General features: G+C 33.3%; 2 protein-coding genes and 2 long non-coding RNA genes across 5 annotated transcripts in view; 2 read left to right on the top strand and 2 right to left on the bottom strand.

Annotated features, from left to right (window-relative positions):
* Positions 1-18,556, bottom strand: part of LOC129912525 (uncharacterized) — a 68,973-nt gene extending 50,417 nt beyond the window's left edge. The window contains exon 1 of the mRNA XM_055990815.1: positions 18,439-18,556. The gene's annotated coding sequence lies outside the window, so the exon portion shown is untranslated. The remainder of the gene's footprint in view (positions 1-18,438) is intronic.
* Positions 2,858-16,578, top strand: LOC129912518 (medium-chain acyl-CoA ligase ACSF2, mitochondrial-like). Its single transcript, XM_055990801.1, has 3 exons — positions 2,858-4,453; positions 15,374-15,515; positions 16,311-16,578. The coding sequence occupies exons 1-3, from the start codon at positions 3,066-3,068 to the stop codon at positions 16,536-16,538; spliced, it is 1,758 nt and encodes a 585-aa protein (XP_055846776.1). The 5' UTR covers positions 2,858-3,065; the 3' UTR covers positions 16,539-16,578.
* A 5,697-nt stretch (positions 18,557-24,253) lies between the features above and the next one.
* Positions 24,254-25,981, top strand: LOC129912528 (uncharacterized). 2 transcript variants are annotated; one of them, XR_008771842.1, is made up of 6 exons: positions 24,254-24,717; positions 24,793-24,893; positions 24,957-25,098; positions 25,159-25,448; positions 25,508-25,584; positions 25,648-25,981. It is a non-coding gene; the product is annotated as an uncharacterized LOC129912528 (long non-coding RNA). The 2 variants fall into 2 exon arrangements; XR_008771841.1 differs by having other exon boundaries at positions 24,254-24,893; positions 25,648-25,979.
* Positions 25,982-25,983: 2 nt separating this feature from the next.
* On the bottom strand, positions 25,984-27,316 carry LOC129912533 (uncharacterized). The gene is made up of 3 exons (XR_008771849.1): positions 26,787-27,316; positions 26,451-26,731; positions 25,984-26,390 (listed from the first exon to the last, which is right to left on the bottom strand). It is a non-coding gene; the product is annotated as an uncharacterized LOC129912533 (long non-coding RNA).
* Positions 27,317-27,418: the final 102 nt, after the last annotated feature.

The following is a 27,418-nucleotide window of genomic DNA, read 5'->3' as shown; positions in this document are numbered from 1 at the left end:
TTGCGTAAGAAAATATCAAACAAAAATTCCAAAACAAAAATGTATTAAAGTTTTCAAAACAAAATATTCTATTCGACAGCAATCACCTAGGAAACAAGAAAAAAAATATTTAGAAAAGAAGAATACGAAAAAAAACATTTCCATAGAAGAATACAATTTTAAATTTTATTTCAAACGTGATTGCCACATTAGTCAAATTGAACTAAAATATTTAAGCAGATTATTATAAACCCAAAATACATACACTTAAATACAATCATCTTATGCCACATTCACTGCAAATATTGACGAAATGTTTCGAGACCATGTTTGAAATTTAATGTTTCATTATTTTCTAAGAAGTAAAAATGCTTCTCACTTATTAAAGAGCGAAGATTCGAACAAATATTCTACAGAATTTCCGTTTTGTTAATTTCGCTGCCAAAAAATTCAATCTAAATGAAATTCGAAAATATTAAATGTTTCTGGACATCATTATTCTGATGGGGGAGTTGTTAGAACTTGTATCAACCAGCGCTCTGGCAACACCCTGATTGTGACACCAACTATTAATATAAATAATCTCATATGGTAATACTGTAACTATTTGAATTCAACGACATTTTCTGTCAAACAATTTTGTTCATTTTTTTTACTTTTGATTTTGCTGTGCTGCGCACAAATACTTTATACTCTTTGAATTGTTTTATAAATTAATAAAGTCTTTTATTAATATTCGGATTTGATTCTTCAGGAGTTTTATAACTCTGTGTTTTATGAAACTTAAATATTTTCCGATTACTATTTATCATAATACTATGTTTCTACCTACCCTAAATCCGAGATTTAGCTAAGTAGATTTAGAATAAATCTCGAGATTTATTCTAAATCTCGGATTGAAAGTATGTGAAAATCTTTAATTTAGGGTAGGTGAACCTAAATCCGAGGTGTAGCGAAGTAGATTTAGATTAAAGGATTAACTACATACACCACTTTTTGAAAAAGTACAAAAGTGAAAATATTTTTTTTCTGGCAAGCGCAATTTTTTTGTGAAAAAGAGTATACAAATTGTTTTTTAGACCAAAAAATAAGCTTTCCTCATCATTTGTTTTAATTTTCCAACCCTAAAAACTATACATAAATGGGTTTGAAAATTTTCACTTTTTGAGCCAATGTAGTTAAGCCTTAAATCACGAGATTTATTCTAAATCTACTTAGCTAAATCTCGGATTTAGGGTAGGTGGAAACGTAGTATAAGACTTTTTATATTTGTCTTGTTTAAAAAAAAAATATCTACAATGTATTTATTTCCAAGTTTTTTAATTTATTTGAAAACAAAATAAGTTCTTAGAAATCTAATCTGTTTAACTACATAAAAATAATAATTTTTACTTATGGGCAACCGTGGTTGTACGTTTTTAGTTTTTTTTTTTCAATATTTAATAAACAATTTCCATTTCTACTAATGCATCTTTCTATCTCCCTCTATCTACAAAGCTAAATAGTGACATTCCCCCCAAATTTAAAGTTTAAATAATATTCCAATATTTAAATAATATTCCAATATTTTGGTGACTCCTTCATTATCTGATTATTCTTAGTCACCCACTCCTGCCTAAATCATTCCAGGAATTGGTCCGTTCTCTTTAACGATTGAATTCATGATAGTACTATAGTTTATATATACAAGGCTAAAAGTGAAAATTTCATTCGCAAATTACCCAAATTTTGTATATTAAATTAAAAGAATAGTCAAAGTTATCATAAATCTATGTATCGAAGCAGAATAGTAGGGTATATACTATAGGTGTGTTTTTTATTACAACCGGTCTTAACTGGACAAAAAAAAACGCAGTCTGGGCTAAGCAATTTACATGTTAAATACAACAACACCTTAGCCCCTTGGGCTTAGTTGTTTAGCCCGGAGATTAAAAAAAGCAATACAAATATCTATATGTGGCAGACTCTTTTCCCACCGTCATTTAATTGAACAAAAAACATTTAATATTTCCATAACTACTCTTTAATGATTATTCAGTACCTGCAATTGTATTTTTCATTTGAAAATGTTATGTTTAAAAGCACACTTGCTAACAATGGGTGCGTTCACGTACCGATCCGAGGGTATCCGGATACCTTTGTGTTGTTGTAATCCCATATAAAATCTCAGCTGATCGAACACATGTTTTAACAAGCAAAAAAATCCAAAGGTATCCTAAAAATTTCTGGATTATTGTGTATCTGATGGGAGATTTCAAGAACAGCTGATTCGTGTTCACAAACGTAGCGGATACTTAGGTATCTTGGATAGGGTATCTGTGCGTACGTGAACGCACCCAATCAATATCCTAACAATACTCCCCAAATCACCATAAATTACAAAAAAAAATCCAGAAAATAAACAGCTGAATACTCCTTTGTGCGACTGGCAAAATGCCAATTTATCTGTCAAATTGAAGCCTTTTTGCTTTTCGTCGTATAAACGCTTTCAATACTGGCAATATTTTTTGCAAAAAAAAAAAATGGCAGAGAAAATTTGGCGTAAAATGTTGCCTTAATATGGCTATGTGTAAACACTTTGCTGGCGCCAATTTTCCGAATAATAAATAAACTACTAAATAAACTACCAACTCCAATGGAACAGGGCTATTATATTTTTTTCTTCCATACCTACATATTTTTTTTATTAAAAGAGTTATACTTTCACAGCTAAAGCGCCGCACAGTGTGTTAGACAGGGTTATAATTAAAATATAAAAATAAAATTATGTCACGTAAGTGTTGTCTCACATAAATAGATAATCTCGGATTTCCAAAACAATAAAATACTGTTCAGAAGGAAAAAAAAGAAAAGGTAGATATGTTCAGTGAGTTCCTAATATAAAGAAATATGATAGGCTTTCAAACACTTTTTCATTGCTCGTTGCAATTATAAGTTAACTATGTATTTGTATAGCAAAGATAAGATTAGCAAACATAGTAACACTCATTTCAAAATATTTTCATTAAGTGACAGTGACAGGCAGTTGATAACAGTTTCTTAGAGAAGACGTCTCGTCTAATAGTTTGTAAAAAGTAAATCAAATAATGTACATAAAGCATACGAAAATGAAACTTATTTCAAATGCCGTTATTGCGAACCTGAGCTTTGGGAGAAGATATTCTTCCTCGAACCAACAGAAAAAAACAGCATACTATCACAATATTGGAAAGAAACCGCTGGTTTATAGAACTCTTGGAGAACAACTTGACAAAGCTGTTGAAAAATTTCCGAATACAAAGGCGATAATATCGTGTCATGAAAAGAAAAGTTATACTTTTTCCACTTTGAAAGATGAAGTTGATCGTCTAGCAGCTGGTTTTATTCAACTGGGTCTTAAGATTGGTGATCCAATTGGAATTTGGGCTCCGAACTATATGCATTGGTACTTGACGATGCTTGCTGCCGCGAAGGCTGGACTTCCTTCAGTAGGTATTAATCCAGCTTTCCAAGGTCCTGAGGTTGACTACTGCTTAAAAAAAGTTGAAGTCAAGGCCATTGTAGCTCCTCATGTGTTCAAGGGCACAGAATATTATAACATTTTAGCAAAACTTTGTCCGGAAATGAAGGATTCCAAACCTGGTACTTTGAGAAGTTCCCGTTTTCCTCACTTGAAAACTGTGATAATAAACTCTGACGAAAAACTTCCAGGCGTCTTTAGATTCCACGACATCCTCAATTTAGGTGATAATTTGGATTCTCTCCGGAAATTATCCTCTTTGAAGCCTTTTATATCAGCTGATTCTCCCTGCAACATTCAGTTTACATCCGGGAGTACAGGGAAACCAAAGGCTACTGTCTTGAGTCACTTAAATGTTGTCAACAATGGAATTTTAATTGGTTCTCGAGCTGAACTGGGAGGTGAAACGATTTGTGTTCAAGTTCCCCTGTTTCACGCTTTTGGAGTAACAATTACAATATCCGCTGCCATGAGCTGTGGGGCAACCATGGTTCTACCAGCACCTGTTTTTAAACCGGAAGAATCACTTAAAGCAATTGCAAACGAGCAGTGTACAGTAGTATTTGGAACACCAACAATGTATGTAGACCTCATTCAGAAACAAAAAGAGTTTCCTCAGCCTATTGAATCACTAAAAAAAGGTGTAACAGGTGGAGCTCCATGTTCACCTCAACTGTTTCGAGATATGAAAAAAGTACTTGGATTGGATAAAATAAAATCTGTTTTTGGGTTGACGGAAACTACTTCAACAGTATTCCTTACCATGCCGGATGACCCTGATGAGAAGATCTTTAACTCAGTTGGCCACGTTCTCGATCACACTGAGGCAAAGGTCATAGACGAAAAGGGAAATATTGTTTTTTTTGGTGAACCTGGCGAGCTTTGTATTCGTGGACACAGCGTTATGTTGGAATATTTTAAAGATGAAGAGAAAACAAAAGAAATTCTGGGATGTGATAAATGGCTTAAAACTGGGTAAGATTAATTCATAACACTGATAAAAATAATTTAATTGACAATTGAGTTAGGATATACAAATTCAGTTTCAGTTTTCATTTTGTTTTTTATTCATTCATATAAATTACTTGAAGCTAGATACAATTATACAAATTAAATTAAATTGAATGAAGCAAAAAATAGTAATCATTCTTTAACTTATTAAGTTAGTGTTGAATGACACGTTTCAATAAATAATTTCAATAAAGGTCTGATGTGGGGTGACAATCAGTACAAAGTAAATTCGTTATTTTAATTATAATAAATGAATACAATGTTTCAATCTATATACAATTATTTAATTTAAGATACAAAAGTAGAATTAAAAGATAAAAATGAAGAAGAAAGATAAAAATGAAGAAAAAATCAAAAAACGTAGGAAGAAATAGAAAAAAATTAACTTAACAATTTCAAAAGGTAAATAAATTATTGTTATTTTGTGCTGATAACACCGGCACACAAAATAAAAAAAGTGTCATGTACCAGGAACCAGACCTATCTTTCTATATGTTTTTGGGCACGCTGAATCCGAATTTCTGTTTGCCCCTGTCACCCTCCAGTTTTGAGTAAAATGCAAAAACTTAAAAAAAGGCAAAAAACTTCCTTTTTTTGAGTCTTTTTTACATTTTTCTCAAAACTGAAGGGTGTTCGGGCAAAACGGAGATTCGAATTCAGCGGGTCCAAAAACATATAGAAAGATAGGTCTGGTTCCTGGTACATACAACTTTTTTTTGGTGTGTGCTGGCACTGTCGCTTTCATCCCCGGCACACAAAAAAAAAGTTTCATGTACCAGGAACCAGACCTATCTTTCTATATGTTTTTGGACCCGCTGAATTCGAATTTCAAGTCCGTTTTGCCCGAAAACCCTTCAGTTTTGAGAAAAATGCAAAAAACTCAAAAAAATTCATAAAAATTTAAACAAAATGCAGTCACAGCTCAAAACTGGAGGGTGACCGGGCCAAACGGACTTGAAATTCGGATTCAGCGTGCCCAAAAACATATAGAAAGATAGGTCTGGTTCCTGGTACATGACACTTTTTTTATTTTGTGTGCCGGTGTAATTGATTTGGGATTCTTAAAATGGATTCAATATGATCAGTTTCAACAGTGAATAGCCAGTCCTTAACTTTTTTCAAAAAAGAACTCAACCAGGTAGTGTTTCTGATAAAAACAGGCAGTTTATTGAAAAATGTAGGTGCTGTAGCAATGTAAAAAAGTGAAAAATGTGTTCTACGAGTGAAAGGTTCATTCATTAGGTGCAAGCTGTTTGTGCGTAGATCATAAATTTCTGAGTTTCTACTGGGGATGTTGCCACTTTGTTTAAAAAATTCTTTGAGTACCTACTTTAAAACATAGAGATGTCTCATTGGTAGAATTTGCAATTCCTTGTATAGGGGCCAACTTGACGCTAATCGATTTTTGTTAGAAATAATTCTTATCAAGTGTTTTTGTGCTATCAATAGAGGTCTAAAATTATTAGCATAGCACCCACCCCAACTGGTTATACCATATTGAAGTTTTGACTGCGCAAGACCGTTATAAATACATTTTAATACTTTTTTTGAGCAAAATGGTTTTATAAGATACATTTTCCGAGAAACCAACATCATATGCGATCTTAAAGTGCGAGTATGTTCCTTCCAGTTCAAATTTGAATCAATTAAAACCCCTAAATATTTAAAATGCAATACTGATTCAATTTTAACACAACTATTGGAGCATTGAAATCTAGGATTAAAATTGCTCCTACCACATTTGTGAATAGGTAGACAAAATTTTTTGCAGTAATGGGCATGAAAGTATAGGTTGTAATCAGGAAGACTATTTCCAGATACTTTGAAGGTCACCAGTTTTGTTTTTTCGCTGATGATTAACTTATGAGCAGTAAACCATGTCCTTAATGTTTCTAGATCTTCTTCAATTTTTGTTAGGTATACAATCATATAACGTGCTAAATTGATAAGTGAAGGCTATATCATCTGCAAAGGCAGTAGATGATGCATTAAGTTTTAATTCGAATATTGAGTTTATATAAATTAGGAAAAATAACGGACCAAGGACAGATCCTTGTGGAACACCATTTTTTAAATAACGGGAATCGCTATAGGTCCCATTTACAACAACTTTTTGTTCCCTTTCTCTCAAATAGGATTGAAGCCATTCAAAAGTTTTTCCTCTAAAACCTGCACTGTAAAGTTTATCGAGAAGAATGCTGTGTTCAACCATATCAAATGCTTTTGTCATGTCAACAAAAAGTGCAATGGTGGACTTATTTGCATTAAGGCTGCCATATAATTCACTACATAATCGTAGAATAGCATCTTCTGTAGACATTTTTTGTCTAAAACCAAATTGGTTTTTACTAAAAAAGTTATTTTTATCCAAAAACGACATGATTCGCACCTTCATAAGTTTTTCGAAAACTTTGGAGATAGTTGGAAGCAAAGATATCGGTCTATAGTTTGATATATTATTTTTTTTACCTCTTTTAAACAGCGGAATTACTTCGGCTCTTTTTAAATTTTTTGGAAAACAACCGCTTTCAACACTTGCATTAAATAAGTACATCAAAACATCCACAACATAAAATGCAATTTTTTTAAAAAGAGTACTAGAAATTCCATCAGAAGTACTTGAATTTTTGTTTTTAAGCGATAGAATAACTTTTAATATTTCTTGTGATGTTATAGAATTATAGACAAAACTATTACATTAGCTGCGTTCCTTTGGAAATATTTATCTACTTTTTAGTACTTAAAACTACTTTGAACTACTTTGCTATACTGAAAAAGTAGTTCAAAGCAGCTTTAAGTACTAAAAAGTAGATAAATATTTCCAAAGGAACGCAGCTAATGTATACCTACCAGTCATTAAAATTGAACTCATCGAGCAATCACAACTACAGTAAGCATCAACTCTAGGCTTAATTTTATCAGATATTTCAGTGAAGTATTCATTAATTTGATTAGAAATTGAACTTGGATCAGTAAAGGAAACACCATCAACTTCTAAATTTTTTATTTCAATTGGTTGCCTTTCATTACCTAAGATGTTATCAACAACTCTCCATTCATCTCTGACATTTCCTCTAGCTTTTAAAAACGCATCCGTATAGAAATTATTTCGAGCTACCTCAATATGTTTCTTAACAGTTTTACAGAGAGAAATATAGTGTTTTCTGAGACTTTCATTAAGCGGATGTTTTTTACATTTTTTACTAAAAGCATGCTTCCTATTTTTGAGTTTGAGGAGCCCTTTATTCATCCAAGGCTTTAAATGCTTTAACCTTGAACTTTTGGTTGACAAAGATGTACAAGATTTGATATGCTTTTCTAAGATTGGAAAGAATACATCAAAAGCTTCAGAAGGGTCACTTTCTAAAAACACTGGATCCCAGAATTCATATTTTAAGCACTCATTTAGTAAAAAGTAATCAATATAATTAATGTTTTTTTTGAGATTTTTTTTGACGTGGCGTTAAGTTCAAATTCAAAAAATTAGTCATCGCTATCATTCTGTGGTCTGTTATCATTAGATCATACACTTTTCCATTTGAAGATTTCTTGTAATTTTTAAACCTAGCAAATATGTGGTCTATACAAGTACTAGAGGAGTCTGTCACACGAGTTGCTTCGTTTATGTAACTTTTAAGACCATTAGCTGCCAAAAGTAGTAAATAATTTTCAGAATCTTTATCCGTTTCATTTAAAATGTCAATATTTATGTCACCTAATAAAATTAAGTTCTTGGCCTTAGTTATACTTAAGACATTGCTCAATTCATCAATGAAAGTACTTTTACAAAATTTATGCAGCCTATATATAAAATACATGACATAGCTATCATAACAAAATGATAACTTCAATACATCCGCACTTGTAATTTCAACTTTTGAGCTTTCACAAAAAATATCATCTTTTACATAAACAGTGGAGTGACCGCAAGAAATCGATTTTCGCAATTTGGTCGGGGGAACCCCATAAAAACTAAACAAATTTAGCATCTGAATTATGTGTAACAACACTACCTTTAATTTAATATATAAAAAGTGAAAATAACCCGATCTGTTTGGGAGCTAGAGCTAATTTTCTTCGAAAAACAGTGAAAAAAACAGAGATTTTTGATACTTTGAGCGAGTGTCGGCACCATTTAGACTTATCCAATCGAGCTGAAATTTTGGCTATCTAAAAATCTGCAAAGCGGAACATTTTATGGGGTTCCCCCGAAAAAAATTCGACAAAAAATTTTTTCTATGGGAGTTGCGGTCACTCTAATTAAAAAGATATACCACCTGAGGCATATAATTCATTGCAATTAGCAAACATTGAATAACCTTGAATAGGGTCAATGTGGGTAAATGTAAACAGGGGTAAATGAAAACATGGCTCATAACAAGCTTCAGTTAAATCTATTTGATGCATACATAAGTACAAATCGCGGACGCATGTATCTTTTAACTTATACGTCAAGCTCATTGCTGTCAAGAGAGAATTCATTCGACGAGCGTATTTTCCGTGAAAGATAATTTTTTAAAGTGCCAAACAAGTCGTTAGTCTTTCAGAAAAATTAAATATTTTTGCAGATTCAATAAAGTCAGTATAATTTGCAAATATTTTTTTGTTTTTAATTTTGATGTAGATTCTATGTGATACAAGCAAATTTTAAAATACAGGACATTTATGTCGATTTGCATGTGTTTACATTTACCCCAGAATATTTTTCATAATGGGTAAATGTAAACAACGTATTCTGGGGGTAAATATAAACATACATTTTTGGAGGAAATTCTAAATTTTATACCACCGTTTACATTTACCCCGAATTTGCAAAAAAACACAAACATGGTGGGGTATTTGTAAACATGCCATATTTGACAGTAATGTAAACAATTTGGGAAATATTTGTTTATATTTATAAAGAAGAATTGCCATCATTTCATATTTGCATTTGAAGATACCATTCAAGTTGTTCCGTGAAAACATAAAAAAATCTAAAGTCGAAAGAAAAAAAAGACATGAAATTGTTTACATTTACCCACATTGACCCTATATATATTAAACTGGGCCAAAAAAATAAAATATTTTTTTTTTGAAAGTTACTTCGAAAATCTTGTTCAGGATGATGAAAAAAAAATTTGGTGAAAATTTGAGCCGTTAAAAAAAATTTTAAGAGGTCTATCATCGGTGTTTTTTATTTTTATACATGATATGATGTTTTACAACAGAACTGCTAGACGATCAAAGTAAAAAAAATTTCTGTTCATTTTTTCTTATATAAAATTAAATTTCCTACAAAAAAGATCTAAATGAAAATTTTCGTCAGACGAGCCGTATTCGAGTAATTAAGCTTTTTAAATCGAAGTGTTTTTTCAATTTGACTGTTTCACTTTGGAATTTTGTGATGAGCAAATAAGTGAATAGAAAAATAAAACCTCGGCAGATTCTTATAAGAAATTTATTTGAATACGATTATCTTCTAAACGGTTAAAGCAATTAATTTGCTGCCAAGGAACTTTTTATAGAACGTTTAATTCCCTACAAGAAAACATCTTGCTAATTTGAAAATATTGAATTTTCAGTGAATTAGAAAATTTTGAAATTGAAAATTGATTTTTTAATTTTTTTTCGATTTAAATCGTGAATAACTTCTTCAAAACTCAATTTAGGGAAAATTACTAAGAGACCTTTTTTGTAGAGAATTAAATTTCTTATAAGAATCTGTCAAGGTTTTATTTTTCTATTCACTTATTTGCTCATCACAAAATTCCAAAGTGAAACAGTCAAATTGAAAAAACACTTCGATTTAAAAAGCTTAATTACTCGAATACGGCTCGTCTGACGAAAATTTTCATTTAGATCTTTTTTGTAGGAAATTTAATTTTATATAAGAAAAAATGAACAGAAATTTTTTTTACTTTGATCGTCTAGCAGTTCTGTTGTAAAACATCATATCATGTATAAAAATAAAAAACACCGATGATAGACCTCTTAAAATTTTTTTTAACGGCTCAAATTTTCACCAAATTTTTTTTTCATCATCCTGAACAAGATTTTCGAAGTAACTTTCAAAAAAAAAATATTTTATTTTTTTGGCCCAGTCTTATATATATATAAACTTAATTCATTTTCGTAGATCCAAATCTCACTCAAAACAATAACAACAGGTAAGCTATTAAACGTTTCAATATGCGCTAAAAAAGATGAAAAATTTTTTCTTAAACTACGAACATTTTGATGTAAACAAAAACAATTATCAACAAAATTAGATGCAATGACTGGATAAACACATATTTCAGGGACTGAAGGAGGGACAGAAATAGAACTATTAATATTCATATTTTTTCAAAATCAGCAGCACAAAATATTCTTACTGGTTTGTCACCCTCACTCCTACGCATATAAACTCTCCCATTCTTAGTCCAAACATATTTAAATCCCATCTCAGTCCTCACTCCTCAGTGATAATGCCTTGTTAAGCAATTGGCGAGTCTCATATGTTAAGGCCCCAACCCATAAAATCCGTTGCGTCCGTTCCGTCAATCCATCCGTTGAAGTTGAAGTTTGGGACAGAAAGGGGTGACCCATAGAATACGTCGTACGACGGATTGCTTTTTGACAGCTCACTTCAAATTCCGAGGTGTGTTCGATATTTTATCGCTGAATGTGCACTAAGGAAGTTCTGATGCAAGAAATTTTTAACTATTATTGTTGTTCTTTTTTTTAATGAAATAAAATGCGTGACTAGATTTCATGTAGGTACTTGCTCTTCGTCTTCAGTTAAAAACAATTTTTAATAACAGATTATCATTTGTAGATATGACTTTGGCATAGTAAAATTGAACTCTACAACAGAATTTTAGTATTTAATTGATATAATTTATTAGATATATCATTAAATGTTACTTTTATTACATTTTCTTCACAAATAAACAATTAAAGTTCACAATTCATAAAATCGGAGAAGAAAAGAACACAGTTCTTAGTTCTGAAATTCCCCGGTGTGCACTCTAAAACAGAAAATTGAACAGATCTATTGTTGACAACCAATGTCAAACCATACGACGGATGAAAAAGTAGAAAGTTGGGCAACTTCTTCCGTCGAATCCGTCCGTCTCCGTCCGATCCGTCGCTTATGGGTCGCTTCCCATAAGAACGTGTGTATTTTATCGAGCTGTCAGTTGAAAACTTCGACGGAACGGACGCAACGGATTCTATGGGTTGGGCCTTTTAAGCAATCGTTCAGAAAAATATTTTCTGATTTTCTTTTCGCATCAAACAGATTAGTTGTAAGCTGATCTCTTCTTTCTCTTTTTGTTTTCATGATCATTTCCTTCATTAGTTGTGAAACCAATTTTACACGAAGAATGTTGGTGTTGGTGCTCTTTACATTTTTGTTAGTAGCATTAGCATTAGAAGATGGTTTTGTTGTTATTTTTTTCATATAACATTGATCAATGTCTGCTTTGTTTATGTTTACGTTTAAAACATCGCACAAGACTTTGAGAGCGATATCAACGTTCGTTAATGTGTTGTTGTTATTTGGAACGTTATAAATTTCAATGCAGTTATAAATTGCAACGCAAGAAGCTGTTGCTCTAGGTTGTTGACCTTTTCTTCTAGTGCAAGTATTTTTTTATCACTTTCAATGTTTTTGGCGACAAGTGCATCGATTTGTGTCTTGTGATATTGTTTCATCAAGACAACTTCAGAATAAACCATTTCTAAGGTCACAGTTTTTATTTCTTCTTCAGGCAATGGTGTGGTGATGAACTCGGTATTGGCGGGGTTGTCGGAGTTTGCGGTGTTGGCTGTGTTGGCGGTGTTGGCGATGTTGGCGGTGTTGGTGGTGTTAGTAGTGGTGTTGGTAGCAGTAGCTGTGGTAGTAAAGGTTGATGATGAACCAGATTGTTGTGTTGAAGTAGAATTTGCAATAACAGTGGGCGACGAGGTGGAAGGTGGAGAGTGCTGAGTACATGGCAGAGGTGACTCACATGACATAGAAGCTCGACGCTGTTTGCAGCAGGAAGGGCACCTCCATGCTATTTTTTCTTTTGTCAGAAAGTCAATTTCGTTGGTTGTTAATTTAACGCATTTTGCATGAAAAAACTTTTGACATTCGGTGCACTCCACTTTCACTTCAGAACCACTGGTTTTTTTGCGGCAAATTCGCACGACATTGTTGTTTAATTAAGGTTTAGTTTATTTTTATAATTATAGTTGCTTAGATAAAGAATAATTACAAAGTACTAATGAAAAGCTCTCGACATGAGTGTACCCCACAACGTCACGATGAGAACTGAATTAATTAATTAATTAAATTAAAATTAATTAATTAATTGCCATAGACGAAAACCAAGGGTACTTGAGGTGATTTTAAGTCGAAAAACCTACGAAGTAATATTTTCTTTTTCACTTTGCTCATGAGTTATAATGATTATAATTTTTTTTTTGTTTTCTTTAAATTAATTTTACGAAACAACTGGTTTTAAGAAATGTAGTTTTATTCGAATAAGAATTAAAAACCATAGCCTTATTCCAAACTTGTTTAATTTTGTGATAAAAAATAGATCATGTCTCGGTTTTCACTGACGGGTCTAAAACAGACCTAGGTGTAGGGTCAGCAATCTTTTCAGATAACCCTACCATAAACAAATCATTGAAACTCCCAGACTTCTGTAGTGTTTTTCAAGCGGAAGTTTTTGCAGTTTGCGAAGCAGCTAACATCCTCTCTGCACTCAACTTAAATGACAAAAATATTGATATCTTCATAGACAGCCAGGCTGCAATTAAAGCCATTTCCTCTATTGTCACGAAGTCCAAACTAGTTGACCAGTGTCGTAATACACTCAGGTCCCTAAACACAACAAACATAGTTACCCTTCGATGGGTCCCAGGACATCGTGATATACAGGGGAATGAAAGGGCAGATGAACTGGCCAAAACAGGATCAACACTCGATCCGTGCCAAACCGTTTCATGGGTGCTTATGCCAATGGAGCACGAAAAAAGCAGAATAAAGCTAAGCTTCTTGAACTCTGCAAACGACAGATGGTCGGCTCTTGAAAACTGTCAAGTTTCAAGAAATCTGTGGCCGATCCTTTCTAAGAACAAAACTCACAACTCAATGGGAACCCACATGAGTAGAATGGGTATTGTCTCATCAGACTTATGCAGAGGGTGTCAAGATGAAGAGGCAGAAGAGGGCTCATACCACTTCCTTTGCGAATGCCCCAGTTTAGCAAAAAGCAGAAAAGCAACTCTTGGAGATTACTTCTTCAATGGGTTAGATGACGTCTCGTCCTTGCCACTAAAAAACATCATGAAATTTATCCAAGTTTCAGGATGGTTTAGGGAGGCACAAAACACAAATCCCAACACCTAATTCCCGTTATATCCTTTCCTTACCCATCCAGATTCCTTCCCACCCTTACCCTGGGGATCACAATGGATCCATCGAGATCCGAGTGGGATGATTCGACTTGTCGGATTATCACCCCGTTCAACCTAACCTAACCTTGTGATAAAATGTTTTATCACAAAACACTTTTAGTCCACATTATGTTGATCAACACTGTTTTATTAGTTGTTGACCAGTAGCATGCTCGTCCACACCCTCAGTTGAGTGTGGACGTGTTATTGTTGATGTTGAATGTCAGTGAAATATCGTTTTTGAATTCAACTGTCATCAAGCTGGAACATTTGCAACATTCTTTACCCCCTGAATACAATGGTGTAGCTTGTAGCGTAAGTTGAAGAATTCTCAACTTTTTGCTCAGCTGCCGCCAACTTTTGTTGTTGTTTCCCTCAGTAAAATTTTGACAGTACTACAAGCTTCAGCCACAGCTACACCATTGTATTCAGCCAGTTAATCTTACCGCCTTCAATCGGGTTGCGTTCGGGTCAACAAATGTACAGCAGAGCTATTGAGCAACACGTCCACATTAACTCCACTTTGCTGATCAAGCGTGTTGATCATCACAAATCAACATAATGTGGACGCAGATTTTGAAGTTGCGAATTTTCCCAAACTTAGCACTATTTTCGAGAGATTTGGCATCTAGAAGACAAAATCTTAAATAAAATTTCGGTTTAATTGCCAATATTGATTGAGGTATTCCAAATATAAACAGTCACAAGACATGTTTTGATATAAAACTTGTTTTGAAATTTATCAATATTATTTGTCAAAAAACGATCTACCTGCTGAAGCTATAAGCTACATATTTAGAGCACGGGTAGAAAATATCAACCTGAATTGTACGCCACGTCTCCCTGATCTGCCACAAATTTGTGGTTTGTGTAATAGACGAAAGCTGAAGACATACTCCACTTTATTGCTGTTTGTCCAATACTCCAAGAGATTAGGCGTTTACATTTCGGTGAGAGCTTTATTTCCTAAATTCGATTACGCGAAATATTAAACGGTGCTCTAGGTTGGTCTAGCCCATAAACAAAAAATACCAAGACTGGAAAATTTCGTACGTCTTTCCCCCCGAAACCCTTTTGTGTACAGTGCTGTGTGTGAATATATGTGAAAGCCACCACGTTGGTAAATGACGTTAACACGCACACATTTATAGATTCACGACATTCACCACACATTTGACACGAACACAACGATAGGTTCACGACATTCACCACACCACGCAGCTTGTAGGCAAACGTCAGTTGACCGCCGAGTTTCCAGTCTTGGTATTTTTTGTTTATGGTCTAGCCTACACAACTATTGTGATCATGTAATGACTTTTCGAAATAGTTTCTTATGAGATGATATAAAGTTAGCCCAGCTGTTGCAGTTTAAATTTTGCTTTTTATTTTCTTTCTATTTTGTGTTTCAAATCACTTTAAAATTGTTAAATCAAATTACTATAAAATATTTAAAATTAATACATTTTTCAGTGATCAATTCATCCTACAAGAAGATGGATATGGGAAGATTGTTGGACGTCTGAAAGAGATGATAATCCGTGGTGGGGAAAATATATTTCCCAAGGAAATCGAAGACATCCTTAACACGCATCCTGATATAATTGAAAGCTATGTAAGTTCTTGAGACTTAACATTTCTATAGAATGTATTGAGTAGCACATCCCATGAAAATTATTTACTTCTCGCTGTATCTACACTTCTACCATACCGCGTTTTGTTTTAAGTGCTCTAGAAAGAATATAATCGAAACAAGAAAGAAAAACAGTCTAGAGGTAGAACTATAATTAACGGAAGTGTGTGAAGAAACGGAGGAGACAGCGCTCGCAGCCGCACTCGACGGATTTAAAACTTATAAAAAAGCCAAATAAATTAACATTCAAGAAAACGAGCAAAAAACTTAGGTTCCTCCAATTATAGTTCTGCCATAAATCGGAAATGAAAATTTTCTCGTTACCGGTTACAACGAACTCGAAGGTACTTGAAAATATCCGCTTTTACGTTAGGTATGAATGAGCCTCTTTTGGGACTTAAAGATTATTTAGCGTGGAATAACCGATATTTCGTTATAATCAATTTTAACTGTAAAATAAAATCAACAGGTAAAATTAAATAGAACACAAAAACTTTCTTTCAAATTTTTGAAAAGTAAAATTTTACACTCAAGTATAAATATTATAATCTCAGTCCCACGTCCATGAAGAATTTTTGACGTGTTTGCTCAAGCATTTACTTCAAGATTTCTTCAGTTGGTATTCATAGGCTAAATCTAAAAGAAACGCTTTGATTTTCTTCATTTAACGAGTAGCTGAAGTGGACAAACGCAAGGCCAAATTTTTATTTTATTTAATTTTATTTATACGAAAAAAAACTTGTTCAAAAATAAATTTCCATTTCATTTAATATATAGGTAATAGGCGTTGAAGACGAGCGCATGGGTGAAGAAGTGTGTGCTTTTGTTCGTTTACAAGATGGTGTTAAAGGTCTAACTCAAATGGAAGTTAAGGAATATTTTAAGGGAAAAATTGCGCACTTCAAAATACCACGATACGTGAAGGTGGTGACAGACTTTCCAAAGACCACATCGGGTAAAATTCAGAAATTTAAATTAAAAGATCTGTTTGTAAAAAAACTATAGCTATCCTAATATAAATCAAATGAAAATTTCTATACATTTATATTGTTTTTGTTTCAATTGTTAAAGAAATTTCTTGGCATTATGTATGTAAGTACAAGTACAAGTAAATATACAGAAACGAAATTAGTGTAATTTAACGAAAATTTTCTGAAAATTCTCTGACTATCCTACTCTTAATTTTATAATTTCTATTGAAAACATATAGATGCGCAGATATAAAGAATGGATATGCCTAAAATTACCTACACTTATGACTGTTCTTAAAACAAATAAAATTTTTTTTTTTAAATATGCGCGTCTTAAGGAAATTTCAGAATGGTATTAGTTTTGATCGTTTCTAGAGTTATAAGGAAGTTATTGGTACCAAAATGCAAAGAAAGCATGTTAATTTAAAACTGGGTCCGACGCTTTGACTACAGTAGTTGAGAAACTAAAAGTTGAATGTGTGTGCCTAGCCTAGTAGGAGACCATTTTTGGCAAAAGCTTTCAAGTTGTCTCTTTTTTGTTTTTTATAAAAAGTTATGATGTTTGGTGTTACATTTAATTCTGTCAAGCTGGAGAAGTATTTGCTTTTTTTTGTAGGTTGAAAAATTTAACTCTTTTTCTTCCAACTGTTCACAGACCGTTCAACAATGCTTAAGGTAAATCAAATAAATCTTTTTGCATACATGTTTAGTCTCATTTTTGTGGTGTACATAAATAGTAATAAAATGAATGATTGCGCTTTGTTGTATGTTGGTCCGACCTCCTTCGTTTAACTTCCTCCATTTTCATAGTAGGTAGGTTAATTCAACGTACACTTTCTTTTCACCCCAAGACACTTGCCCCAGAGTTCCTTAAATAAAGTTTGTCTCTTCTTCGGAAAAATCTTGATATTTTATTAAAGTTTTTACTTTTGTTTTGCAACTGCAATGATTTTTAAGAATTCTTTCTGAACTAAGTATTCCCATCCCTTTTCCACTATCTTTTTCCATAAGTGTGATCTCTCTCTGTCTCTTGCGTAGATACTAGATTTGTTTGATGGCAAATATTTTTTTTTGTTCTATCACGTTTTTTTGACTTTTTTTTTTGAACTACCACAGCAGGGTGTGAAAATTACAACTTTTCTCTATTTCAGGGGAAACCTCTTCAACTTCAAACTGTTCTTAGCTGTCAAAAACGAACATATCCGCATAATTTTCATTATTAAAACTATCGATGCATATCGAATTTGAAATAAAACTTTCAAGGTTTTCTTCAGAATCTCTGTAACCAATTTCGTCGGAATTTGTTGGAATATCAATAGTAATAAATTAGGCTGTTTTAAAGCTAGTCTAAGCATTTGAACATTAATGGCCTTTTAAATAATTATCAGGCTTTTACGTCCTAGAATGACGTTTGTTCCATACAAAACACGGCATTTAAAAATTTAAAAGCCTTTTAAATGTTTACTAAATTAAAACTTTTAATTAAAGGTAGAAAATATACCTAAATTTAATAAATTAGAAGATTTAAAATCAGAGTTTGATAGGTATCTACAAATTGATAGATATAAATCAGTCTTATTATATTTTATTATATTACAATTAAACAATTTCTTAGCTTTAAGCAAGTTAAATTTTTCAAAAAAAAATATTTGAAAACCCACAGAAACAATAAAAACAAAGAAAATGAGGCTGAAGGTAAACTTACGCGTATGTGTTGTGTTTTTATACATTCTCAAGAAATAATTCTCTGAAAATTTGTTTAAAACACAAATTTAAGCATCATTTACTTTCCCAAATACACAAAAAGCTGAAAATCGACTCATTTTTACCGAAGAAAAGCTCGTATATTCATTGAGGACAGAAAAATGTATTTTACTTAAATAATTGACTTCAACATAAATGTTTTTAAGATATTTTATAACTAAAAGACTTACCTTTCCAAGTTTTTACAGTTATAATCAAAATTTGTCACAATAATATTTTCTTTAACAGAAACTAATAATTCACAGACCTATTCTTTGCAACAATGCGGATTTACAAGGTTTTCACGTAACTTTCACGCTACTTGAATTTCTTTTTCGAGTTTCTTAGGCATTTTTTTCTACTTTTTTCTTAAATGCAGATGTAAATTTCAATGCCTTCTTGATTTCTGAATCTCATTTTTGCAAAAAAAGGGATTTGTGAGGTTGCACTCTTAGCCGACGTGGCGTTCCATTGAAAATCGCTATTAAACTACTAGTAGTACTTTGCCACCTCCCAAAGGAACAGGGAGGTGGCATTTTCGTTTGGCAATTCTTTATCCGTTACCGTCTTTATCTGGTAATATTTTGGCTACATTTAATTAGTTTTTCTTGAAACTTCTTGAATTTTTTAGAACGTCAAAATGTCTTCAAAGTTAAAATGGAATGGCAGAGTTTTAGAATCGTTCGGAGTAGGTAATTCTGGAGAGTCCCTAGGGATAACAGATTTGAAAAATTTTCTTGCGGGACAAATTTTGAAATCATATTTTTGCATGTACATTTTCAAACTAAATTTTGAAGTTTGATAAATTTTTCTATATGCATAAGTCTACACATTTCTATGTAATCGTCGCCCTAGAATTGGGTTCCCGTATATACATAGGCTTTCAATAGCATATACGGCAACCCAATTCTAGAGCGACGGTATGTTTACGCGGAGAAAAATGGGCACTTCGGACCTTAAAATAATATGATGCTCACATTAAATTTCACCACTTTAAAATAAGAGGATATCTGCTCTAAATAAAAGGAAAAAAAATATTTTAAATAATAGTCACACTTAAGCTTTAGTTGCAGTTTATCATAATCATTTCCAAAAGTGAGATAGCACGATGGTAAGGCACTAGTGACCCAAAACTTGTAGGTTCGATCCCCAGTGGATGCCAGTTCTTATTTGTATTAAAATGTTTCTACATAAAAAAAAATGATCTCGGAAGATCATCTTATTTGCGCATTCAAGAAATTAATGTGATTTATCAACTTAATTTAAGACGGAAGTCATCTTAACAAAAAACAATGCAGAAATCTTCTTAATTTAAGGTAGGATCGCTTAATTTTAAAAGGTCTTTTTTCTCCTCGTATTAGCTACTATCTTATCTACCGATATGTACATTTCCACATAAATAAAGAGTAGAGTAGGTATGCTATGGTGTTAACTCTGGGTAAAAGTTCTAAAATGGTAAACGTAAACGACCAATCAAATCCATACAAAATTTTGACACATACCAATAACTAAATAAATTTAAAGCTCACACTTAATATGAAACTGAATTAAACATATTTCATCATCATTAAAGACCAACGCTCGGTGTTTCTTGTGATAGTTTTCACAATCGAAATTAAAATTAAATGAAAAAGACAAGTCCAACTTTATAAGATATTTTATATGTATATTTGAAGTACTTGCTGCTAATTAAAACACACGTCTGTCTTGTCGTGGCCAGTTCAACGATATCATTTCTTTTAAATTTATTCGACAATCCTTATGTTCATTTTTCGTTAAATTATAAGAGAGAAATTCAGCAAAGTTTTAGTGTTGACTATTTAGTTCAATTTAGTATTAATTAAGATTAATTATTTTTTGCTTCATTTTCATTACTTAAAGTTTAATACAAATGCATATAATACTTCAAAGATATAACATTGTGTATAGTAAAATAAATGATAATATAAAAATATTATTCGGAGTTCGTAGCTTAAACATCCTGCCCGCCTTGAAGTATCCAAAGGGTATCTTCAATCATCTAGGGGTAGTGGTGCTATCCGATGAATCGATCTTCGAATCACGCTATTTTTGGTTTTGATATCAACAACACGAACCTTCCCATCTGAAGATTCAATCAAATTTGTTATTCGTCCCATTAGCCAGTTTTGTGGAGGTGCATTTTCATCCCCAACGAGAACTAGACTATTAATTTTGACATTTTGAGACGAATCAGACCATTTTACTCGTCTTTGTAAGTCCACCAGATATTCCTTCGACCATCGATTCCAAAAATGCTGCTTTATCAAAGTCAGCTGTCGCCATCTCTTCAACGCAGACATCTTGTAGTCATTGACCACTGGTTCGACTATTGAATTTAATGGACCACCAATTAAAAAATGACCAGGAGTAAGGACTTCTTCATCACTCGGGTCATTGGGCATCCCATACATTGGACGGGAATTCAATATGGCTTTTATATCAGCCAAAACAGTTGACAGTTCTTCAAAGGTAAGGGGAGTTTCCCCGACGATTCGAACGAGATGTTTTTTGGCTGACTTCACGGCGGCCTCCCATAGCCCACCAAAATGTTGAGTCTTTGGAGGTATATGATGCTAGTTCAAAGGATTCTCCTAATGCCAATGGATCTTCTTTAAAAAGAAAACTCACAACATATCTGCCTTCCCCATTTTTCTCTATCGTATTTTTGAAATGTTCTTCACATTTTTCTTCTTCAAGGGTTGAGAAGCTCAGAAGTTATCTATTTCAAACAACTTTTCAACACGTTCGTGAAGATATTCGTCTGTCGACAGCTGCTCCCCTCCTACAAGGCAAACTGTCCAAGCTGATACATCTGATGAATCATATGATCCCGAAACGACCCATCCAAAAAGCGTCTTTTGAAGAGTAAGCTTCTCTTCCAATTTGATCTGACCAATCGATAAAAGCTCAAAGAAATGGTCTGCGCCTATCAACATATCAACTTTAGCAGTTTCGTTGAAGTTTGGATCTGCTAAAGTAAGTTGACCCAAACTTTGTTGATGATTTTTTCAACTAACTTTTGTTTTTTTTTAGAACCCTGCAACATTATCAGACAACATCAATGTTGTACGGGTCAGATGTTGCTTGCGAGGAACATCGGGCGCTAATTGACAACATATTTTTAGGCAGGTGGTATACGATTGTGCTACCACAACATCAGTTATATTATGTCAACCAATGAATTGACTTTTTTGTTGTTAAATCAGTTTCGAAGTAGTGCTCTTGAAATTGACATTGATAAGGAACTAGACGCGTTAAGAAGTGTCGTCGAGATACGAGTTTCTCTGGCGAATCTCTTCATGTTGTAAGATATGTATGTGATCTTCTAGAACCCCGTATGTTAATTAAATAAGAGTTTATCAATTTTGTTTTGTTTTGTTTTGTTATTCTTTAGATCTTGTATTGAAAAGCAAAAGGGACCAACAAAACTATATTCAACCAAACCCACTCGTACAAAAACTGATTGAATTTACTTATTATTAAAATACTCTAACGCCGCATTTTGCAATTGAATGGACTGTATTGACATCCCTCCATACTCTATTAAGAGACAAACCAAGTATAAGTACGAAGCTTTAAAAGACATGATCCAAATAAAAGCTCTTGCAGGACGCTGGAATCTCTCGAAAGCAATTGCTTGAAAACTGTGGAGTTAGTCAATTGAACGACATGTCTGTCCGGCAGACAGTGATAATCCATTAGGGGGGTTCACATTGACTAACTAACAGACCGATTGTCATTTGGCCTGATGGCCTGATGGCTGAATTATATTTTTCGTTCACACTTATGAGACAATTTTCATCAAACCCCATTTTTCAGCTTATTTTTAATAAGGGTATTCACGTAACGAGATAATTTTCTACTTTGCAGAAAAATAGAAAATTCCGCAAAAGGTTTAAATGAACACCCCAGCAGAAAATAATTGCGTAAACAGGGGAAACAAAAAGTTGTTTGTTAAACGTCAAATTGAACTTATAAAATTTGTTCAATTACAAAAATAAAGTCAAGCTAATTTTGCAAATACTAGATATGCAACAATAACAAAAATGTAATTTCCTCAAATAAAATAATATTCTCTTTTCAATATTAACATATTTTATTGGTGGTTATCTGAATAATAAGACATAAATCGCTTTCGAAAAGATATTCCATATACGGGCATCCCAGATAGCCTATCCGATAGGTGATTGAACACACCCAAAGTTTATCAGATTTTTTTTCTACGGTTTCTGCTTCAAATTTGTGAGATAAAATTCTATGATTTGCAGAATATTTTTCCTATAACAAATTTTGACAGCTCATTTCTACCGATAGAGAATTCTACGGTTTCTATGGGATTTCCGCGTTTACGTGAATACCCCTAATATATCTTTTGTCTATTCTGCTCTCAAATTAAAGAGAATTGATTATCACTAAGGGTATTCACGTAACGAGATAATTTTCTACTTTGCAGAAAAATAGAAAATTCCGCAAAAGGTTCACAGGGCTATTCTGGAGTTAACTCAATTGTGATGCTCACAACTCACAATTTTTTGTGAGGTTTTTTTTGTGAGGTTTCTTATGAGGTTGTCACAATTTCGTATTCTGCGAAAAAGCTCATAAAGGCCCCAGCCCATAGAATCCGTTGCGTCCGTTCCGTCGAAGTTTTTGACTGACAGCTCGATAAAATACACACGTTCTTATGGGAAGCGACCCATAAGCGACGGATCGGACGGAGACGGACGGTTTCGACGGAAGAAGTTGCCCAACTTTCTACTTTTTCATCCGTCGTATGGTTTGACATTGGTTGTCAACAATAGATCTGTTCATTTTTCTGTTTGAGAGTGCACACCGGGGAATTTCAGAACTAAATGAACTGCGTTCTTTTCTTCTCCGATTTTATGAGTTGTGAAATTTCAGTATTCATTAGTGAATTAATTGTAATAAAAGTAGCATTTAACTCCCTATTTTATTTCTGAATTTAATTAGATATGTGAATTCACCATGAATACCCTTAAAATGTTAAAACAAAAATATTTAAACCTTTTGTTTTAAGGAATATATTATATGAAGAGCTTGTGCAAATTTAAACGTAAAGCCTATAGTACTCAGCTGAAGTGAAACGAAAAATTTTTAAGTCTCTAGAGTCAACAGCGAACATTTTAACGAAAAAATAACATCGGATATTATAGCAAAGTAAAAATTATAAAAGTACAAAACAAAAAATTCGAGAAAAAACATCAGAAAATAACTTTGGGAGCAAAAACAAAACAAATTTAACTCTTAAAAGTTGTTTACATCAGAAAATATCAGAAATTCCCTTTTATTTTACAAAAAAGAGCAACGATAATTCTTAAAAATTGTTTCAGAACTTCCTTAGAGCACATTCAGCGAAAAAAAATCGAACACACCTAGGAATTTGAAGTGAGCTGTCAAAAAGCAATCCGTCGTACGACGTATTCTATGGGTCACCCCTTTCTGTCCCAAACTTCAACTTCAACGGATGGATTGACGGAACGGACGCAACGGATTCTATGGGCTGGGGCCTTTAACCTCACAACAAATTCACCACGATAGAGGTGAGTTTCTTATTTTGACAACCAGCTGATTTGTCAGATAAAAAAAAAAACAATATTCAATTCACATATTTTAGAATTAATAAACTCTCAAGAAATTAATAATTTTTTTTAACAATCCCAACTTAATTTTTGCATTTGATGATATAATTGCACTTGTTTATAAGAAGAGTGTAAACTTGGCGCAGTTCAAGACATTCGTCGAGATGGACTCCAACCTGTACCAGGCAGTCAGAGAGACTCAAAAGAACGTGAAACTCATCAAAAGATGAGATTTTAGTTTGGAAGTGTTTGGATCACCGGCATCGGATGGCATGAGTTACCTATTACAACGGCAAGTAGTATTGATTGCATGCACAATAAGTCATGCACAATAAGTGAATGCAATCCTTCTCCGCTTTTTGTAAATAAAGATTTTTACTTTTAGGAAAACAATGGCTCTCAAAGCGTCCATATTAGGTTGATCAATTGAAGAGTGAATGTGAAAAGATTGCCACTTTGACTTAAAGTATCGGCAAAGGTGCCGCAACTCCAATGGCTAGCCCAAAACTTATTTCGTTCTCACCCAAAGCAACAAAACTCCGCAATCTTGTCAAAAAAAGGACGACAAATTGGTTGTCCGTCTTGGTGGCAATGAAGGACTACAAAAATTTGATCTCTCTGGTTTGCTGGTACAGAGAATCTGATACGTTCAGACGAATTAAGCTGGAAAACAAAGGCAAACATGGAATTTAAATACGAACGCATAAATGTTGACAAAGAATTCTTCAAAACACGCTCACAAATCGGACTCAATAACCAAACATATTTCATGCACATATGCAGGAAATATAAAAATTATTTAACAACACTTCCAACTAATGGATTACAACCTCCTCCAAATTATTTATATAAGTAATTCAATTTCACTTATGAATAAATGGCTATTTTTTTTATCAAACTGAATATACCAAACAACCTTCGATGTAGACAAATTTCTTCATCAACAATAACATCCATACACCTTATTTACCAGACCGAAAATTTCAACTCGAAGTAGGCTATAATTATTGGAACTGTCAAAAAAATAAGTAATTTCTCCCTTGTTTATATTATTTCGAATGAACCATAAGTTTAAAATTAATATTTTTCAGCAAACAAAAAAAAATGGAATATCAAACCAACTAGAATTGTGTAATGCATCATTCACGACCGCATCCGCCTGTTTAGAAAAAAAATGGATGTTCTGTACTAAATCTGCTGGGGCTGCATTTTCTTTTGTTAAAAAAAAATGAGGTAAGCCAAAAACCAAATCAAAATTAACTTATACAAAAACATCATTCCAATCTAATGCAGGAATATGGAGTGATCTAAAAAGGCAATTTCTTGGTTTGGGCTTTCAAGGCCATATTAGTTGCATGGGAAATCACATTCGCACATTTGTTTCCAAACGTCATTAAGTTCCTGTTAGATGTTCTGATATTCGATGTGATTTTTTGCAATTGCAAATGGGCGAGTATACGTGATACCCCTCGACAAAAATGCAACAAAGCGGACTGTTGCAATTTACTCCAGAGGACGTTGTAATTAACTCCAGAGGTTTGAACTAACATTCGATGGCTGCTTTCGAATTCGACACCAATGAGGTTTGCTGATATGTTTATTTTGGCGGGTGGGCTTATTTAGTTTTGTTTTATTTTAACAGTTACAACCAAAACAATATATTTTGATTGGATGGAAGGTTAATGACTGTTCGAGTATTTGTTGCATCCTCTGTATGAGGTAAGATTGAGAAGTAATTCTTTTTATTGAAAGAATATATAATATTTTCTTTTCAATTTTAAGACAAAACTACACATACGCAATTGATTCTCTTTGTATTCGAGAAGGTACTCAATGTTGAGCCCATTTTCTTTGCATTCAGAATTGCCGAGAGGTTTATGTCCCCATCTTTAAGAGTATACAAAAAACTCTCCATCTGTTCTCATCGGTGACGGAGGAATCAACACTTGCACCAGGTCGTGTATATTAATATGCTTGTAAGACAAATGGAGCTTGAACGCTTGTCTTTTGAACCCCATTTCGCCTGCCATTTAGTAGATGGCGCAAACCCACGTATCTGAGAAAAAACACTTCAAATTTATGATTTTGGTTGCATTCATACGTTATTTTTATTGTAAGATGCGTTTTAATAAAATAATTTTTCTAAAAAAATATAAATCTATAATTTCTAGAATTAAGGAAAGATTTTTGTAAATCAAAACAAATAAAATTTTTCAACAGAGTCTGCGATTGGTGATCTTTTGGTGAATTTGAGATCGATCAAAACAAAATTGAAACACACAGTGTTTGCGGAACTTGGGGTATTGCTTATGGTCTGGTAGTTGCATTATGGCTGCATAAGGGCATACGCTAATGCTTTGGCATTGGCTTCTTGTTGCTATTGTTGCTGTTGCCGTGGGTGATGATTGTGAGCTGGCCGTTGTAGTGTGGAATGATTTAAAGGCTTGAATCATTGACAATTGGCCTTATTTGTATCTTGTGGTCAACTGGAGGCTGATTTTGGCCTGTTAATTTATTGTGTCAACCTAACAAATATAAAGCTTTTGAAAATAGTCTGATCTAAAAATCCTAAATTATGGGTTTACCTGTGATGACTAAAAATTGCCAATTAGGCTAAGGAACTTCAACTGCGGACGTCATTAGACTCTGTTTATTATTTTTGGTGTTTGGGGCTGATATACTGAAGTTGTTGTAATTGTTGTATGCGCACTTGTCGATGATGTTGCCGCTGCTGCTTTTAAGCGTTTTGCTATATAGTCTTTTTATGTTGTTTGCGATTGACATCAACTTCGGTGGCTTGACGCAGGTTTTTAAGCATTACTTTGTTTATTGGAAAGCTTCTTCAGCACAGATGGTGGACAATTGTCTATAAATTTAACAAGCTAGTTAGACACCATAGAATCTAGAAAAAAATAGCTTACCAGAATCGATGTCATCCACAGCTTTGTGTTTCTTGTAACCAACCAGTCCACTGGACTGGCAGCTAGTTTGTAAATTCTTTCTTTCAACGGTGTTTGAGTCTCACGCATGAAATCCTAATGCTGGGCCAAAAATAACGTTGCCCACTCTGGGTTTATTTTGTTCGTCTCGTGCTGTTTAGGAGAGCACTTGCTCTTGATAGTTTTAACCTGATTGAAGGCTTTTTTCCAGATTCAATGAGAATTTGATTTCGATACAGCAAAAGCTACTGTGACGATAGTCCTGAGTTTCTTACAGAAAAGATATAAATTATTAAGAAAGTCATATGGGATTATGACTAGATACAACAAAATAAGGTCTAATTCCATTTTTATTGACTAACAAATAAAAAAACTAAAATTATTTGTTCTCAAAACATTTATGGAAATAAAAAATGTCAAAACTCTAGTAATTTGTGAGTTGTGACCTGCTCTGAAGGAGATCACAATTTTTATGAGGCTCACAAGCTGTGAGGGTACGCCAGAATTCGAAAAACCTCACAAAATCAAACTCACCACACCTTATGAGGTTCTTGTGACTGTGAGTGTATCGAACGAAGAGTTCATCAACTCTCGTTCGATGTTTTTGGATAGTT

This window comes from Episyrphus balteatus, chromosome 2 (assembly GCF_945859705.1).
Source record: "Episyrphus balteatus chromosome 2, idEpiBalt1.1, whole genome shotgun sequence".
In the NCBI taxonomy this organism is placed as follows: domain Eukaryota; kingdom Metazoa; phylum Arthropoda; class Insecta; order Diptera; family Syrphidae; genus Episyrphus; species Episyrphus balteatus.
The sequence above is the reverse complement of the archived record's forward strand: the minus strand, read 5'-3'. Positions and strand labels throughout refer to the sequence as shown.